At 43.8% G+C, this 18,110-nt stretch overlaps 1 protein-coding gene across 1 annotated transcript in view; it reads right to left on the bottom strand.

The window, feature by feature from the left end:
* Positions 1–6,398: 6,398 nt before the first annotated feature.
* dchs1b (dachsous cadherin-related 1b) overlaps positions 6,399–18,110 on the bottom strand; it is an 86,161-nt gene continuing 74,449 nt past the window's right edge. Inside the window, exons 15-29 of the mRNA XM_069539958.1 lie at positions 16,830–17,069; positions 16,079–16,204; positions 15,757–15,966; positions 15,148–15,404; positions 14,804–15,010; positions 14,313–14,709; positions 14,089–14,202; positions 13,773–13,984; positions 13,514–13,665; positions 12,985–13,115; positions 12,353–12,639; positions 11,608–11,749; positions 10,949–11,120; positions 10,448–10,857; positions 6,399–10,369 (exon numbers count right to left, since the gene is read on the bottom strand). Coding sequence (XP_069396059.1) covers positions 8,322–10,369; positions 10,448–10,857; positions 10,949–11,120; positions 11,608–11,749; positions 12,353–12,639; positions 12,985–13,115; positions 13,514–13,665; positions 13,773–13,984; positions 14,089–14,202; positions 14,313–14,709; positions 14,804–15,010; positions 15,148–15,404; positions 15,757–15,966; positions 16,079–16,204; positions 16,830–17,069 — 5,105 coding nt within the window. The 3' untranslated portion in view covers positions 6,399–8,321. The remainder of the gene's footprint in view (positions 10,370–10,447; positions 10,858–10,948; positions 11,121–11,607; positions 11,750–12,352; positions 12,640–12,984; positions 13,116–13,513; positions 13,666–13,772; positions 13,985–14,088; positions 14,203–14,312; positions 14,710–14,803; positions 15,011–15,147; positions 15,405–15,756; positions 15,967–16,078; positions 16,205–16,829; positions 17,070–18,110) is intronic.

Genomic DNA, 18,110 nt, shown 5'->3' with positions numbered 1-18,110 from the left:
TGTGGCCTGTAAATTCATGCAAATAAAGAATTAATAACTGGTAAGGCACCCCACCCAGGAATGTGTTGGCTGGCGGCACCACAACCTGTGCAGGGACTGAATGGCCCATTCAGACTCAGAGCATGAGATCACGAATAAACCAGCTGCAGCGTCATCCTTCACAATCAGTGAAGGCGGCTGGCGGCGCAGAATTATGATGTCAAATGTTGAATCTGTCCGGCGCTCTGCTGTCTGATGATGTACATCACACATGGAGTGGAAAAGCTTTTGGAAGCAGGAAATAAATATATGATTTTTTAAAATGCTTAAGATAAAGAAAAGTCTGATTCTTATTTTATTAGTTTACATTTGATTTGTAAACTAAGCTGTAAATGACCCAGAATATACAATTACACCCAGACTAGTACAAACCCAATAAAACTTAATGATGATTTAGTTCAACATCCCAAGATGAATAAGTGATAATCGTATTTTCTTAAATAAGAAGTTGGTCAATTATTTCTTTTAAAACTCGATGTCCATGCAGCCATTGTCACAGAGAATTATCCCTGAAAAGAACAGGTATAGCAAATATGTGAAAGAGGAATATGTTACTGTAAATAATACTGTAATGTTGCTGTTGTGTTCAATCTATCTTCAGAAATGTCTCACTCATCATCCATCAGTCCATCGTCTTTAACACTTTGAGGGTCTCAGGAGGAGCTTGAGCCAATCACAGCCGACACTGGGAGAGGAGTGGGCCACACCCTGGTCACGTCACTCTCACATTCACACCTACAGTCATTTTAAACAGAGAGCTGTGAGAAAACCCACACAGACACGGAGAGAACAGGAAACCTTCTTGCTGCCTATCATATAAAAGTAAATAATGACAACTACCACTAATAATAAGGTTGTTGTAAACAGAAATGTAAAAGCTCCAGATACTGACCACAGCTCGACAGTATTTTGAGGAACAGTTGGACAAACCTCTTACTCCATGTTTTGCCTGAGGAGCTTTGGAGCTTCTAAAAGCAAACAGATTGATTGACTGACCGTAAACTGAAATGTTTGGTTTCTCTCACCGGAGTATCTGATACCTGCTCGCTCTCACACGGAAACACTCAGGAAAGACTTCGGGGAAATACGCTTGCGTGTTTTGTACATTTTTACTTTTGTTTGCTGACTGATTGATCTGCACTGCAATCCAGAGAACAATTTATTATTCTAACAATTCAAAACTTGATTAATGGCACAATAAACAGCTTGAAACACTATTTGGAATGATTCCCTTCAATTCGTTTTAATTCCATTTAATTAACACTGTAAGACTGAATGTGATTTTCCATAACACTGAGTATGATTTCATTTTTCAGTCTGCTTCAGAGGTAACTAAGCTACAGTTTGTTTTTCCTGACAGTCTCTGCTGAGCTCACTCTCCTCCTCCTCCCTCCTTCCTCCTCCTCCCTCCTGCAGCGTGAAGTGTGAGTGACACTAGTGAAGGAGTCCTGTAACACAAGGTCAGCACAAATGAGAACCAGGCTCACACTGACTCAGCTGGCTTCTTTCTCCTGTCATTTTTTTTCCTCTGCTTGATGCCGCAGAAGGAAAAAAAAAAGTGAAACCTCACTATAAATAGAGACTCAAAGGCCACGGGCCAGAGAGCCCCGGTTTTTCCTCCATGAATCCTGTGAGGCACAATAAATCCAGAGATGACCTCTGGTTCAGGTTTGATTTTGATAAATTTACAGTTTGTCTTTGAGTGAATTCTGCAAAATCTCAACAAAAGTCTTTGGAAAACCGGTCGGATCGAGGTGATGAATTTCAAAACCAAGGCTGTTTTACAAAAGCTGATATTTGGAACCGGACTGCTTCACAGTAAACATCACACATATCTATCATAAAACCCACAAAAGGAAAACGGTGAGAAGCTTTTCCTCTGCCAGCAGAGATAACGACTGACAAATAGAACTGGATGTTGGCACCAGTGTCGGGCTTGTATACGTTCATGTGTTCGTGATCATTCCCTGATGGTTGAGGATGCCAGAGAGGTGGGGGGGTGGGGTGGGGCAGATTCACTGCGGCACGACTGACCTTGAAACAGAAGTCGCTTCAGCCAACTTCCACAGGTCTTGTTTGTGGTTCTGGGAGTCTGTTCAAAAGAGATTTGCAGGTGAATATGATGCAGTGAATTGAGATATTCTTTACCTTATGTAACAGTATCCTGTTGTTGACTCGAGGAAAATGAGATGACAATGCTGGACATGCTCCATGTGTCTTTGTGGAACTTTTTTACTTGTTCAACATATTTTTGCGGGAACGATTTTCATGGGGATTAAAGGAGGCTGAGATATCATGACACCCAGAGAAATCAACGAAAATGTTAAATGTCTGCCCCTGATCCAGATCCACAGATCAAACACTTTCTTCCCTGATCACATCCCTCGCCCAAGTTTCATGGTAAACCGTCCACAAACAGACACGGCATAGCAAACTAATAAAAAGGTGTTACTACTGGCACTGTCCTTACGCATGTCAAGTGTATTAACCTTAATAGGAGGTTGCATACGAACTCCGGTTTCCTCCCTCAGACCTGTCCTGGATGGACCCAATGTCAGCTGGGATCAACTCCGGCCCCCTGGTGACCCTGAAAGGAAAAGAGGTCTAAATAATGATAATAATAAATAATGGATGAATGGATGAATTATTACTAATTACTGAATAATAATAATGTTCAGGTATAAGAAAGCAAACACACATCATGTGATCATCGCAGTTTACCATCAGCTTAATGAACTTCTCTCATCTTTCAAATCAAACTTGACGAGTCATCCTTGATACGTTCTAGTTGCCTTCAAATGAAATCAGACTCAAATAAAAAATTTGTTTCATTAATATTTCATCAGAATTCATTAAATCCAAGTCTTAAACTTCTTCCTCTGACGTGTACATCAAATAGGAAATATTGCTACACTTGTACCGCAGACTTTACATTTGCGTCTTATTTCAACATGTTTTTATTAAAGACTTGATTCCTCTGACAAACAGTTGTAGAAATCTCCGCAGCACCTCAGCCTCAATTAGAAGTTTCAACAAAAGTGTTTTACTTTCACTTCCTGTCTTGTTTTTTCTGTTACTCTCTCTGTGCACTGACCTACATTCACGAGTGCTGCAACCGGTGCACTGCAGCAATATTTTATTCTAATACACAGCACCTTGCACAATTCTTCATACTCCACAGCTGCGTGCATATTTTAAAGTAGCTGTACATTTCAGTGTGTGTAATGATCGTTCATCATTAAAATACTACGAACTGATCAAAGTCAGAGTGAAGGAGCACCTGGATGCTAACTACAGCGTGAGGCCGGTTTAATGTGATGTTTACAGGCTTGATTCCCAGAGAGAGCGTGCAGGGGCGGATTAGCGGAGACCCACGGGAAAGAAAACATGGTCCCTAACAGAGCGCGCTGACATTTCAACAGAATAAGATCAAAGTGTTTAACCATGTTTCTGCAGAAGCTTCACTTCTCTTCCAAACTCTTGAGATTCTGGCAGTTAGAATTAAAGAAATTCCAAAAGCTGTCAGTGAAAGTGAGGATTTCTCAACAATTTCAACTTATATAAATCTTCATTTGTATTTCACTGACAAAAAAAAATTAAAATGATCTGTTGCAAGAGCAAAGCTCTGAACCCTGCACGCTGTATTTAGTTAAAGATTGATGATATCATTTTTTATTTTTACTTTCATGTGTTGAATCTCCCGTCATGTGAAGTTAAATTAGGAGGAACTGAATGTATCTGCCAATTCAAACTGCAGTTGTTTGTATCGAGCTCTGATTTCAGACATTTTGAAGTGATACTGTCAGAGGACTCAACAGACTCGTTAAAGACGATGAGCCGAGCGAAGCTCCTCCAAACTTGGTTTTAAATCATAAGCATTTCTCACAGCTTGTATATACACGTGGACAAACATGAAGGCTTCCCAAACTGGTGCCGAATCATAAGACATAAACCCTGCCTCCTCCATGGTATTGCATGGGACATGGATCAAACCAAAAAACATTTTTATGTCATTTTAGGTAGTTCTTATTACACTGATGTTAGTTTAAGTGCTCATTTTCCAGTAAGTTTACATCATATACACTGCACATTAATACTGAAGTACCTAAGAACATTGAAGTTTTCTTTGTTAAATACCCAGACAATCAGTTTCAACAACAACCTGGTAACTAAAGAAAACTTCTCAACAGTTGTCTTCAGATTTATGATGTCGTTGAACATTTTCTCTAATTCAAACCAGTGAAAATTAAAATAATCAAAACTGTTCCAACTGTTCAAGTAATGTTTTGTGGTCTGTTAGCACCTCGTTACTCAGAGTTAGAGAATATTTTTTAAATAAGGTTCTCAAGAAGGTTTAAAGAGCAAATGAACCAGATAAGTCGTACAGATGTTAAAGTGAATATGCTGGGTCCATCTTTGTCCTGATAACTTAACACATTGGTTAATTATCGCTTATAGACCTGATGCATGCAGTGTCTGGATGTTTATTGTGCCTTGACAGCAGCTGTCCCAAAGACTATCGTTATCCTCTGTCACAAAACCAAACACACACTCAAATATCACAGTTCCAAATTTCATGTTGAGCTTTCATTCACATAAATTCTTCAGGGGACAGATTTCAACGTCAGACGGATTTCTTTCTTTCTCCAAGATTTTACAACAAAACTAAAAAACCTGCGACTGTAACTGCAAGGCTGGATCTGAGCCAGAATCAGCTGGGGAGATTGTTGCGGGCCATGTGTGTCACTGTGTAGTCTCATTTAAGTGTGTGTGGGTGTGTGTGTATGTGTGTGTGTGTGTGTGTGTGTGTGTGTGTGTGTGTGTGTGTGTGCATGCGTGTCTGTGTGTGTGCGTGTGTGTGAGAGAGAGAGAGCAGATTGTAAACACAGCTGTGTTGAGGTGCTCATGTTTCTCTTGCCCCCTGCAGGCAACACTATAGGTTAGTTAACATGTACGGCATTAACACACAGTGAAGGTAGAGCCATGTTGTAAATTGTACACTTGCACCTGAGCTGTCTACAAATACAAGAACTTTCACCATATAAATCACACAATCATGTCAACATTCAAATACGGTTGTCATTTGAAAATGGCCAATTCATCATCACCTCTCATTCCACAGGAACTCATGCACGTCTCGCCAGGACCACAACGGCTTCTGTCTCTGGCTCTTTCTCTTGCACCTTGTCAGAGCCGGCGTTCGGCTCCTTCTGTACAAAACAATAACAGAGAAACACTGCTCCGGCCTGTGTGTGATGACCAAATGAGGCAGAAATCCCCCCGCAGCTACGCAAACATATCTGTGCTCCATATGAAATAAACATTTTGTAATTATTCAGCTATATCAACATCATATGCCTTCATGTGAGCTGGAGGAACTTAATCCACCGTTGACTGGATCTTGGCTCGATCTCAGGTTTCTGGTTTCTGTGATGTACGACTCAAGGCTGACATTCACTGTGTCCACTGATAGAAAAATACTTCTCCCAGAATCACAATCAGAATTCAGTGAAATATTTTACAAAATGAAAAAGTAAAATCAAAATTTCATTCTGTTACCTACAAACATTTTGTCAAGTCAGAGGTGCAGTGCACTGATAATCTCAAGTCTCTTTGGCGTTAATCTGTCATGTGCATCATTAGTCATCACATCAGCCAGATGAGAGGAGAGAGGGCAGACTGTCTCAGCGTCCTCTGTCTGTCCATTCTACTTCTTCTTAATCTGATCCAAAAGGTTAGACAGGTTTATATTTGCCGCCATTTTCACAAACCATTTTTAAAAATGTTTTTGTGTACGTCCCTAATATTACAGATGGCGTGGTTTGTTTTTCATCACCAGCACGAGACAAATGTGAATGGTAATTTAACATGCTTCCTACCTAAAAGTATTAATAGTAAGTGTAAATTAAATATTGCAACCACGGGCTACTGTTCAGTGATACCTCCAGGTGAATACTTGCCCATACTGGACCTACAGCTCAATCAATCAAGCAAATTGTATTTGTACAGCCCATATTCACAAATCACAATTTGTCTCATAGGGCTTAACCAGGTGTGACATCCTCTGTCCTCAACAAGTAAAAAAAAAAAAAAAAGGGGGGGGGGGAATAAAGTAGAAACCTCGGAGAGAGCCACATGTGAGGGATCCCTCTCCCAGGACGGACAGCTCTGCCACCTGCTAACCTCATAAGAGATAACTCGGCCACTGTCTGACTCTTCCCATAAATGACTGGAATAAAGTCCAGAGCTTCAAAGTTCCCCCTCACAGCACAGACAACCATTTCAAACTTGAATCACTTCTTTCTTCTTCCCCATAAAGTCTTGAATTGAGTTCTGAAAAAGACAGAGTCAAACTCCAGTTTGTCAAAAGGGATCAGTTTATTATTTGCCTTAAACACATGTTCAGCTCAATACTTTTTCTGCCATGGCTCCACTGATCAGTCACTGGCATTCATCTCAAACTCAGCTCCAAATTGACTCCAATGCAGAAATGCGTCTGTCACAGCGTGATTATGAGACGAGAACATGTTGTGCTAGAGTCAGGCTCACGGCATGTGTAGCTTTTTGATGAACCAGTGTCAGACTTGCATGAGTCAATTTGTTGGGTTACATGCTGAACAAAGAACAGAGGTACAAGCCATCTTTTGAAAAGGAGAAGACGTCCAATCTGCAAAGATTAAAAACAGGCCAGAGGGAAAGATACACACGGAAGAATGAAAAGAACATTCATGAAGTCTTTTGCCTCTAGCAGCGCAGGCAGACGGCTTAAACTCGATCTGAACGATGAGAGAAAAGAGAGAAGGTGCGGCTGATGAGTTGAGCACATGGTGGGTGAAAACACCTCATCATGCCATTGACAATCTTGATGTGTGACTAACGGAAATAAAATGTACAGAACAGAGGGTTCACATGGAAATAAATACTGCACTGGTTGCAAAATCCTTCTACATTCATCAGGGTTCATGCATTCAGGCTCCTGCTTCCCATTAGTTTGGCTTGTGTGCTACATTTGTCCAAGTTATGCCACTTCTCCGTTACAAGAATCCCAGCCTGCTCACTGCAAGTTACTGCTGTTGTGCTAAGATGAACAACTTCACAGTAAAATGAATTAAAGACTGGTGTTATCCACTTTAGGAAGCACTTTTATTTTTCAAAGACACAGAGGTGATCAGTAAAGGAAGCCGTCCCTGGAGAAACAAAGGTGGTGCCTGTGCTGCTGAATGTGCTGAATGTCTGGAGAAGCAGGCATTTAGATTGGTTTGCATCAAGCTGCTGTTCTGGATGTGGAGGGATCTACAATTTGACAAAAAAAAAAGAAAACTCTTAAGAACACAGCAAAGTGTGAGCTGTTCGGTTTCCTACTGGTGGAAATGGAGCGACAAGTCTTTTCATATAAATAATGATAAAAACACAACAGTCTCCCAGTCACTCACAACAGAAATGTCACAAGAGTCTCTAAAAACCTAGGAGACACATACAGTACATAATGTAGTCTGCATACAAATATACATATATGCAATTACACAAAATCAATAACCTCTCCGTGTGGAATAATGGCATTTTTGGAAATCTGAAATCATAATTTCATATAAAAATATTTAAAAAAAATAAAATCAAAATCAAAAGACATGTCATCTGTCTCCATTGGTCGTCTCCTGTGTGATGCAGTGGCGAGTCAGTGAATCAGTGTCTTTGTGAACGCAACCGTTCATTTGTCCGTTGGATTCACAAACATGTGCAGCAGCCATTTTGAAAGCAGCCACTCGATGAGTTTAATACTGGAGAGTAAAAATGTCCATGGACACAAAGAGAGGAACAAGGCCCTTAACTCTCTGGCCAGCCAGCGAGGTAACATGAAAACTACACATTTATCTATCTACACACTAAGGGATCTCTGACTGCAGGGCTTGGTAAGAGAGAGGTCCGTTAACCTCCTCACCCCGATCAGTTCATGGAGACCTGCGTCACTGTGGAAGGGTGGGCTGGTCCTGTCAACCCAGGCACATGTTCCACTTCTGTGTGTTCCTGTAACACTGTCGAGCAAGGGAAGTACTTCAAAACCAATATTCTAACAGAGGAAGGTTTACGTTTGCTTTTGTGGGTGCGTTTATTGTCCAGATCTGAAGACTGGACATCTGCGAAACCCTCATTCAAAACAATGGTTTCTGTCAATGACAGTACAACTGACACCCAAGAGAAACAGTCAGAGGGATGCTCTGTCATGCTTTGCTCTGTTTGTCTGTATTAACAGTTCTTCCTTAAATAGTTTTCAAATTTTTACATCATATTCTCATCTCACGGTCTGGACTCTGGTCCAGCGAGGGCTCTCTAGTGCTGATCATGGATGCCGAGGGCCCTTGGTTGACTCCAAAAGGAGAAACAGCGGGGGACCGAGCCGCCAGAGGGGACAGAGAGGGGGAGAAGCTGGGGGACATTGCTGCTGATGAGATGGATCCCTCATGACTGATAGGGGACCTGCGGAGTGAGGCCAAATGGGGGAATGTCCGTCCAATCACAGGGACCTTGGGTGGGACTGACATGGCCCCTGGGTGAGCCACTGATGTGATGAGGGGTGGAGGATCAATTCTAGGTTTGGGGTCCATTTTGGGCTTGGGCTGGAAGGGTTGGCGGGGGTTCTGGCTCTGCTGGGCGGTTTCGTCTTTCAGCCTGGCAATCTCTGTGAAGACATTGGCAAGAGGCTGGAACTGCGGGCACCAGTTGAGCAGGTAATCCCAGTTATAGCTTCCACGGAGCTCCTCGTCACTGGCGACGATAGCTGTGAGGGAACCATCCACTGAAGGTTTACCGTCTTCAGGGAAGGGATAATCCTTAGGTAAGGAGATGTTGAGGCCACGGCCAACTCCCAGGTACCCACCTCCCTCATCCCTGTACACTGGGAGCTGGCCAGACAGCAAAGTCCCACTGAGACTGCCTCCCAGTTTCTTTCCTTTGAACCAAGTGCTACCCTCTAGAGCTGCGGGTTCACAGGAGATATCTGAGAGCTGGTCGGCATCCTGCTGGATCCCAGAGTCTGGTCCTCTGGCCGAGATGTGCTCCTGCATGGACGAGGTGATGGAGGCAACGCGGGGGTACTCGTTTATCATCCTGATTTCATCATCTTCCGCCGCTTCAGCCGATCCTCTTCCACTAGAGTGAGAGGGATCGAGAGAGCCCCCTCGAGTGTAGGGACCACCACCAGCTCCACCCTGATCTCCAGCATAGCCTGGCAAGGCCTGGTGGTAGATTCTCTCCCCTCCAGGTCCCGAGTTGCACTCATCCAGTTTCTGCAGAGCAGTTCCTGAGGCTGCAGTTCTGTTTCCTGTTTCCTGTGCTTTCTTTCTCCTTCGGGACTTGACCAGGAACACCACCACGGCCATGACCACAAGCAAGATGATGAAACCAAGGGACACAGCAATGATGCTAATCAGTAGAATGTTCACGTCAGGAACTAGGCCAAAGTTGGTGTTTGTGACGTCGATGGAAACCTGGGCAGTAGTGGTGCGAGATGTATCCAGAGGACTGTGAGCTTTCACGTCCAGAGTCATCAGCCTGGTGTCTCTTTTGGCCCTGCCCGAGCCACTGCTACTGCTACTGCCTGAACTGTCCAGCTTGAGGAAAATTGACCCAGTCGTTTTGTTTACATCAAAGTATGGAGAGTTGGTGGAGAGAGAATAAAGAACAATTCCATCCACACCTCCATCCTCATCATTTGCTTGGACCTGGCCAATGGTCTGGCCTTTCTTGGCTCCATCAGGGACTTCAAAAGTGAAATCAGACGATGTGAAGGCAGGATCATACTCATCCTCGCCTGTGACAAATACCTGAACAGTCACAGTGGCTGTGTGGTTTCCTGAATCTACAGCGATTGCTACGAAGTTAAAGGCATTGACCTTCTCAAAGTCAAAAGGAATTTTGCTTCTGATTTCTCCTGAGTTTTGGTCCACGATGAAGCTGTCTTTTCCCACCCTGGACCGTTCCACCATGTAATACTTCAGCTGGCCGAAAACCCCGGTGTCATGATCAATAGCGTGGAGAACAGTCACTGCTGAGTTGGCCGGTTGGTTTTCTCTGATACTAGCTGTCAGGACTTCCACGGGGAAGAATGGATGATTATCATTGATGTCTTTGACCTCGAGAATCACTGGAGCTAGCGTGAAGTGTCCCTGTCCGTCTGTGGCCTGGACGATGACAACATGTGTTGACTGGTGCTCACGATCCAGTGCTTGCTGAAGCCGCAGAGCTCCAGTCCATTGGTCCACGGAAAATAAGTTCACCTCATTACCAGAGCTTATGGTGTACTGGACCTCAGCGTTGGGAGTTGAGTCTGGGTCTGACAAATAGGAAAACAACAGAGTTAGTAAGAATGGAACAATGAGACAGGAAGAGAAAATTAGAAACTATTTCCCACCTGTTGCAGTGAGTCGAATGATCTCCGTCCCAGCAGCAGCTCCCTCACTCAGGGACACGGTATATTCAGCACTGCTGAACACTGGAGGGTTATCATTCACATCACCGATGGTTATCACCGCGGCAACACTCGAGCTCCTCTGGGGAACGCCACGGTCTGATACCACCACTGTAAGGTTGTAAAGTGGCTTGGTTTCGAAGTCAAGCCCCTCAGCCAACAGCAGAGTCCCAACAGTTTGAAAGCCCCGCCCCTCCAGGAAGCGCACGCTGCTTTCAATCTGGAATGCGTTTCCCTCATTGCCGTTGGCGATGGCGAAGTCAAAGCCACAGTTTTCTCTTGAGAGGTCACTATCAAAGGCCTCAAAGGTCAATACTGTCGACCCTGGAATGGTGTCCTCTGCAACTGTAGCCCTGCAAACCGAAGAATATAACATCTGTAAGAGCAGCTAATGAGTTTCCACCATGAATCATCCAGCTCCTAATATAATGAATGTAGACTGACCTGTACTCAGATTGATGGAACACAGGAGCGTTATCATTGACGTCAGAGATTTGAACCTGGACTGTAGTCAAGGACGAGAGCGAAGGCGAGCCTCCATCGCGAGCTTCAATGACAACACTGACTGACGGACGCTCAGGGTCAAACTCAGCCCTGTGACTAATAAACAGGGTGCCTGGATACAGAAAGCAATAAGAGTGAGTCAGACAATGTGCTTTCACTCAACTTTCAAAATGTAATGAATTTCATATTACTGAACCTTCAATCCATTTTGACACGAACAACGGAAAAAGTCCAATTAATTGGGTCTGGAAATTTTCTGGAATTTGACTTTGACGTATGAAAAACACAGCAGGAGAATGTCCAATTATATTTGGATATATTTTTTTCAGTTTTTTACGTCCATCCTGTGCTAGAAATGTCATCAACACACCCACTCGCTCACTGTGAATTTTCATTTTCTGCTGAAACTCACATGGGATGGCTTGGACATTGTCTAAACAAGGCTAGCAAGAAAAGTTCGACAAAATTTTGCAACCAAATAACTGGGACGTTTGCTTTCTCACATGCAGCCCCTCCAAAAAATAAGTGTTCTTCAGTGCAAAGCAGCTCTTGTGAGGTAAATAAATATCAGGACAGAAACTAAAAGGTTGTTTGTTTACCATTGTGGGGGTCAATGTAGAATCCCTCCTGGGTTGACGACGTCACTCTGTAGGTGATCTTTCCGTTGTCGCCTGAGTCCCTGTCAGTTGCTGTTACTGTGACAACTGCACTTCCCGGCGGCGTGTGCTCCGGCAGAGTAACCTGGGGCGCAGAAAGATCACAAACAAAAGTTGAGCATCTGTGTGAAAAATAAAAAATAACAGCGCACATAAACACTGTCATAAATTCCCTCAACTCATGGCGAGGAGGTCAACAAGCACTAAACTAAGCATTTTACACTGTAGTTCCTGTTTTTCCTGAACTCACGCTCATGTTGAGGTCATTTCCTGCACCCGAGTAGTAAATATTATACAGGCTCATCTCTGCAGCCTTTCCCCAGTGAATATTAGGTAGTTAACTTTTATCACCCACACTGTGTGCACTTTGAGAATGTACTTGTGTGTGTTTTTTTTGCAGTGTGCGTACATGCCTACATGTGCAGTTTTCCCCTTCTCGATGAAGTAGTCTGTTTCTGAAGTGAATTTAAATTCCCTATCAAACTTTATTAGCCGTGAAGACATGAGAAACTTGAATCAAATTCCTTTCTACACCATATTTATGATGTACATTAAACTACAGTACAGAGACAAAACAAATCCTACAGATAAACATGAATGTTCATAATTTTTTAAGTGCATGTATGAATTTGCAGGAAAGAGATTTGCACAGCACACACAGAACATGAGCTCGATTTATAAGTCATACCTGGTAGAGATCATGGGTGAACACGGGTGCATTGTCGTTAACATCCTCCACCAGTATTGTGATGTTAGCCTCCGCCTGGTGCTGGCTGTCTGTGGCTCGGACAGTGACAGTGTACCACGTCTTCTCCTCAAAGTCCAGAGGGGCGGTGAGTGACACGCCTCCGCTGTAACGGTGAATCCCAAACTTGCCGGACGCTGTTGGATCCAGCTGCAAGGAGTAGGAGAGGGCGGGACTAGAGTCGACGTCATTGCCCGTCACAAGAGTGATCTCTGTGCCGATCAACATGTCTGATAGAGGGAGAGAGAAATCGGACAAAAAAGTGTTGGTTGAATCCGTGTTTCTCTTTTGCACAACTCACACGTTCAAATGCAAGTCTCACACGTATACGCTGCTCTGCCATTGTGCTGTGTTACTCGTGCTGTGTATAGCAGAAGTATAGCAGAGCTAAACTCTCCATACTGCAACGGAGGCATCAGCCCACCGTCAACCATTTACGAAGCACATACGTGTGAGTGCAGCGTATGACCTGTACAGAGTTTGTATTGTGACAGAATGTGTTTTGCACTCATAACTTGCAGCACCATGCAATACAAAATCAGAAAGCATAAAATTCCTGCAAATGAATTACTTACTCTCTGGGATGCGGACTTCCTTGGGTAACGGAATAGTGGGACTATTGTCATTCTGATCGATGATGATCACTGTCAATGTGGCCGAACCAGCCAATCTTGGACTTCCTCTATCGGTTGCTGTAACCACGAGTCTGTGGGTCAGCAAAGAAAAAGAGGTTTTCCAAAAAGTCTCTTATTACATTAGATTCTACAAATTAAATTTTAATGCTTATCAACTTGATTTCACATTTTTACCTTCAGCTACACATTCTCTCTCACACACACACACACACACACACACATCTGGCATGCAGATATCAGTGTGTAATGTTGTATTTGTCTTCACCAGACTACGTCAGCTTCCTCAGCGGCTATCGTAACACAAGCGGGTTGAGTGAGTATGATTCATGATGTGCTTGTCTAATTTCTTCCTTCTCCTGTACACCACCATGAAGTAACAGCTATTACAGGTAAAATATATATCCATCCTCAAAATCTGCACATCGAGTAGTTCTTGCTGAGGTTTATTTAACCGAAGGTCTGTTCTCACTTGGTCTGGGTAAAGATTTCACGGTCCATGATGGCGGCTGTGGTGATGCTCCCTGTCATCGGGTCGATCTTGAACAGGCCGCTCATACCTGATGACTGAATGGAGTAGGTCACCTGACCGTTCTGGCCCTGATCCACATCCTCGGCAACCACCTGGGAAAAAGGTGGAGGAGGATGAAATAGGCAGAAGTCGTGCAGACCACGAACCAGTCGTACACCATCTTATTTCTTTATTGGTCGGGTTTTACATTTATCAATACCTGTATAATCGGCATTTCATATCCCTGTGCCTCTCTCATGTAGGCTACATAATTCTGTAGTTGAAAGCGTGGAAGGTTGTCATTGACATCCTGCAGGATCAGGTTGATGGCCATGAAAGAGGTGGAGGATATGGTTTCAGCCTTCACGACAAGGCGGAGTCTAGGGGTGTCCTCAAAGTCCAGGCCCCTTGACTTCTGCACCCAGATTTCACCTGGAGGAAGAAATGAGAAAATGGGTTTCAGGAGGTCATCGGCCATGAACATCCTATTTGCAATCTGTAGTCTGTTACTTGAAAACTTTTTTTGGGAGTATTACCTGATGAGGAGCTGATGCCAAATGCTTGCTTCCTGTTCCCACTGAAGAGGCTGTAGCTGATACCGTTTCGTGTGCCGTCTGGGTATTGAGCCTGAGCCTGAGCCACGGTTGTGCCTAAATGTAAGAAAAAAAAATTATTCCTTAACTGTGACACCAGGGACGTCATTAAATGGTATAAAAGCACAAATCAATAGACGCCTAATAAAAATGTATTATTTTCCAACCGTTTGCTGTGTTCTCCTGTATGCTGACGTCTCTGGCATTCCTCGAGAAGCGAATGCCACTGTACTGCACCTCCTTCACGTAAATCACCACCACACCCTGTGCGGACTGAGCAGGGCTGCCCTGGTCCATGGCCTCCACGATCAACGTCCTCTGAGCCTGAGTCAGGTCTCCCAATGGCTGAGTGGCCTGGATCTCCCCAGTCAGGGAGTTGATACTGAAACCCTTCACTGGCATCGCAAAACGGTAGAACACAGAACCGTTGGCCCCGAAGTCCTTGTCCTCTGCCTTCATCGTGGCTAGAACCCGTTGAGAATGTCTGCTTGACACTTCAATGACAAGCGGATCCTGGATGAAGAAGGGGGTGTTGTCGTTGACGTCCAGGACGGTGACTGTCACCTACAGGGAGGAGTTCTCAAAATTAAGTAAAGAACACAAAAAGTACTCTAAAAGGGAACTGAACACCTTCTCCTCAACATCGAACCTCCTTTACCTGAGCAGACGTGTTCCTGGGTGCAGCAGGTGAAAGGTCAACAGCTAACACCTGGAAACTGTACGATGCCACTTTCTCCCGGTCCAGAGGTGCAGCTGTGGTGATTCGACCAGTGTTCTCGTCCACAGTAAACGCTCCATGCGTCTCCCGGCTAAGGAAATACAGAACCTTTCCATTCAGGTCATCATCAGCATCTGTGGCCGTCACCTGGAAATACACAAATAAACATATAACATATATTAAAACATATATAGGATTAAATCAGTGTTGATATATGAGCACTTTTGTTAGTATGATGCATGTTTTCTGATTTACTAATCATCTTCATTTAAATTTCTGCCAACCTCCAGAATGTGTGTGCCCTCTGCAGCGTCCTCTGACACTTCCACAGAGTAGCTGGTTCTGCTGAAGACCGGGCTGTTGTCATTGACATCCAGCACTTTGACCTCCACTGTGGCGGTCGTGCTGAGAGCGGGGCTGCCTCGGTCTGTGGCCACCACCTCAAGAGTATATTCGGCCTTCGTCTCCCGGTCCAGGCTGCGGGACGTAGACAGGGCTCCGGTGCTGGCGTGGAGTTGGAAATCTCCTTGAGGGTCCCCTGCTGAAGGAAGTCATGCGACAGATGAATAATCTTTAATACAGGGTTTCTGCAGGTTTCAACAAGTTCAAGAGATTTCAAACCATAAGGAATGAAATATAAGACCAGATATGACAGAATTATATACTTTCCCATAACTGAAGATGAAGTAATCTAGTAGAGAGTAATCTTGCAAACACCAGATTATTTCACAAACTATAGTGACAGCAGTCGGTATCTATAATCTTTGCTACAGCCAAGACAATCCATTTTGTTCTTGTTTGTATCTACTGATAAAGAACTACAACACATTGAGACATTACAACTTTGCACGTCTCCAAAGCATTTCTCTGAGACACACAACACTGCTCCTCACCAGTGATCCTGTACTCCAGCTGTCCACCAGGGCCTGAGTCAGGGTCTGTAGCTTTGAGAAAGCAGAGCTCTACCGGGGCCTGGTTCTCCGGTACCTCCAGCTGGTACCACGGCTTCGAGAAGACCGGAGCGTTGTCGTTCACGTCCTGCACCTCTACACGGACCACAGCCTTGGCAAAGTTGGGAGGCAGCCCTCCATCCCTGGCGTACACTGATGAAAACATGGAAATTGTTAAGCTGATGAGATGCTGGATCCCACACAAAGGCTTTAAACCACGTGCTCGAGCTGCTCTGTGGATATAAATGAGTTTTAGTTGTAGTACCAGTGAGAGTGAAGTGATCCTGTAGCTCTGCGTCCAGCTCCTTCGTGGTGGTGATGACTCCCGTCACAGGGTTGATGACGAAGCCTTCCTCTGTCACACCTCCATATGTCACTTGGCCGTTGGACCCTGCGTTAAAACACAACAAAGAAAAAAAACCTAACACACTGGGCACACTGCAAAACAAGCCATAAAGAAAATTGGCTACGTTTAATGTAATAAGGTAATGATTTGATGACTCCAAAGCTGCAAAACGCCTTGAGGAAATCCTAATGAAAGCTGCAGCAGCACAAGGCTCTGGACAATGACTGCGACCACACATTTTCATTAGCAGGAGCTTGTGGTTTGTTTTATAATCATGTGGGTTTTTTATGTCTCCCTCTTGTTTAGTTCTCCAGCCTGATTCCTACTGGAGGCGTACAGTATGAAAAGTACGTCAGCTGGACCTTTTAAGTCATTCTTTCCACACAGAATTTTTGAGCTTTATACTACACAGCTCCATCTTTAAATTATATAAAGAAACAATGTGTTCATGGAATTTCAGACTTTATATATTTATAGATTTTACACATATGATATGTTATGGAATTATAGAGAAGAAAATCTGGGTAACACATGTTTCCAGTTTGTTTTTATTGAGTTAAAAGTTCCTTGTTTCATAAAATAAGATGTGTTCGTATCTCCACGTACTCTGTAGGTGTGTTTGTCTCTGTTTTCCACTCACTGACTGAATTATTTTATTATTTGAACAAACCTTGATCCTTGTCGGTGGCGGTTACTGTCAACACTGTTGTTCCTGGTCCTTGGTTTTCCATCACCTGGGTCTCAAACTCTGCTCGCTGGAACACCGGAGCTTCATCGTTCACGTCAATCACCTGCACGCACAGCACCTGAGACGTGGATAGCTGAGGTATCCCATGATCCTCTGCCATGATGGTCAGATTAAAGACTTCCTGTTCTTCCCGGTCCAAGGCTTTCAGGATGGAGAGAGAACCTACAAAAGATGAAAACAATATTTAGTGAGCAGTGAAGAAGTTTACTTTGTGAACATATGATTGTGTGTACCTGAGAGATGCAGATCACCACAGTGCATTCAAGCAGCTCTATCAATTAACATGTGTGATTATTGCAAAGTACAAGAATTTCAGCAAAAAATAATAATAACCTGGAGCTACATATTCGCCAACTCAAATCAACCTTTGACCTTCCCTAAAATTCTGACATTGTTTTTTTTCTTCATTTCTCTGGACGACATTACAGCGACCTTTGACCTTCTAAGGGATTACTTTGTGTTTATTTTAGGTAAATTAAGTTCAGATAGAGACTGAATTAGACCTCTACTGTTTAGACTATGGCTTCAGTTACTCTCCTAACTTTCTGTGTGTGTGTACCCCACACACCTGTCATCACCCCGACTATGACAAGGAGAGCCAGCCAGATGCGAGAGGAAATATGAAACGTGTGTGTGTGTGTGTGTGTGTGTGTGTGTGTGTGTGTGTGTGTGTGTGTGTGTGTGTGTGTGTGTGTGCAGTTCAGAGCAGTGTAAAAGTTTAGCTGGCATGCTGCGTCTGAGAAATGTGTGTAATGTGTTAATGTCCCACTGTGTCAGACGCACACAGTACATTCAGAGTTCTGTGAGTTTATTACTCCACTGTTTCTGTGAAGTTCTGTTTCCTCCCGTGTTTTAGACAGGTCCAAAACACAGACTGCATTTCATCCTCCTCTGTGAGTAATTTACTGATAACAGCTTCATCCTCAAACTGGGTTACTGCTAAATATGCATATTATAAGACAGACATTTAATCGCATGCAGGGCTGCATCTCTAACTAGAGGATGCTTGAGAGTGCGTAACTCCACCATCATTTATCCGGATTCACTCCAAGGTTCTTCCTTGGGTCATGTTGCACCCCTCCACAAAATTTCAAGATGTGGGTTCAGTAGTTTTTTTTTCCTTGGCTGAGGTAATGATTGCGTGCAGAAATGTGGTTTTTCTTACATTTAAAAGTCTGGCAAGAGCCAAAGAGACAAATAGAA

Source organism: Paralichthys olivaceus, chromosome 15 (assembly GCF_024713975.1).
Source record: "Paralichthys olivaceus isolate ysfri-2021 chromosome 15, ASM2471397v2, whole genome shotgun sequence".
NCBI lineage: Eukaryota > Metazoa > Chordata > Actinopteri > Pleuronectiformes > Paralichthyidae > Paralichthys > Paralichthys olivaceus.
This window is presented reverse-complemented; position numbering and strand designations above follow the sequence as displayed.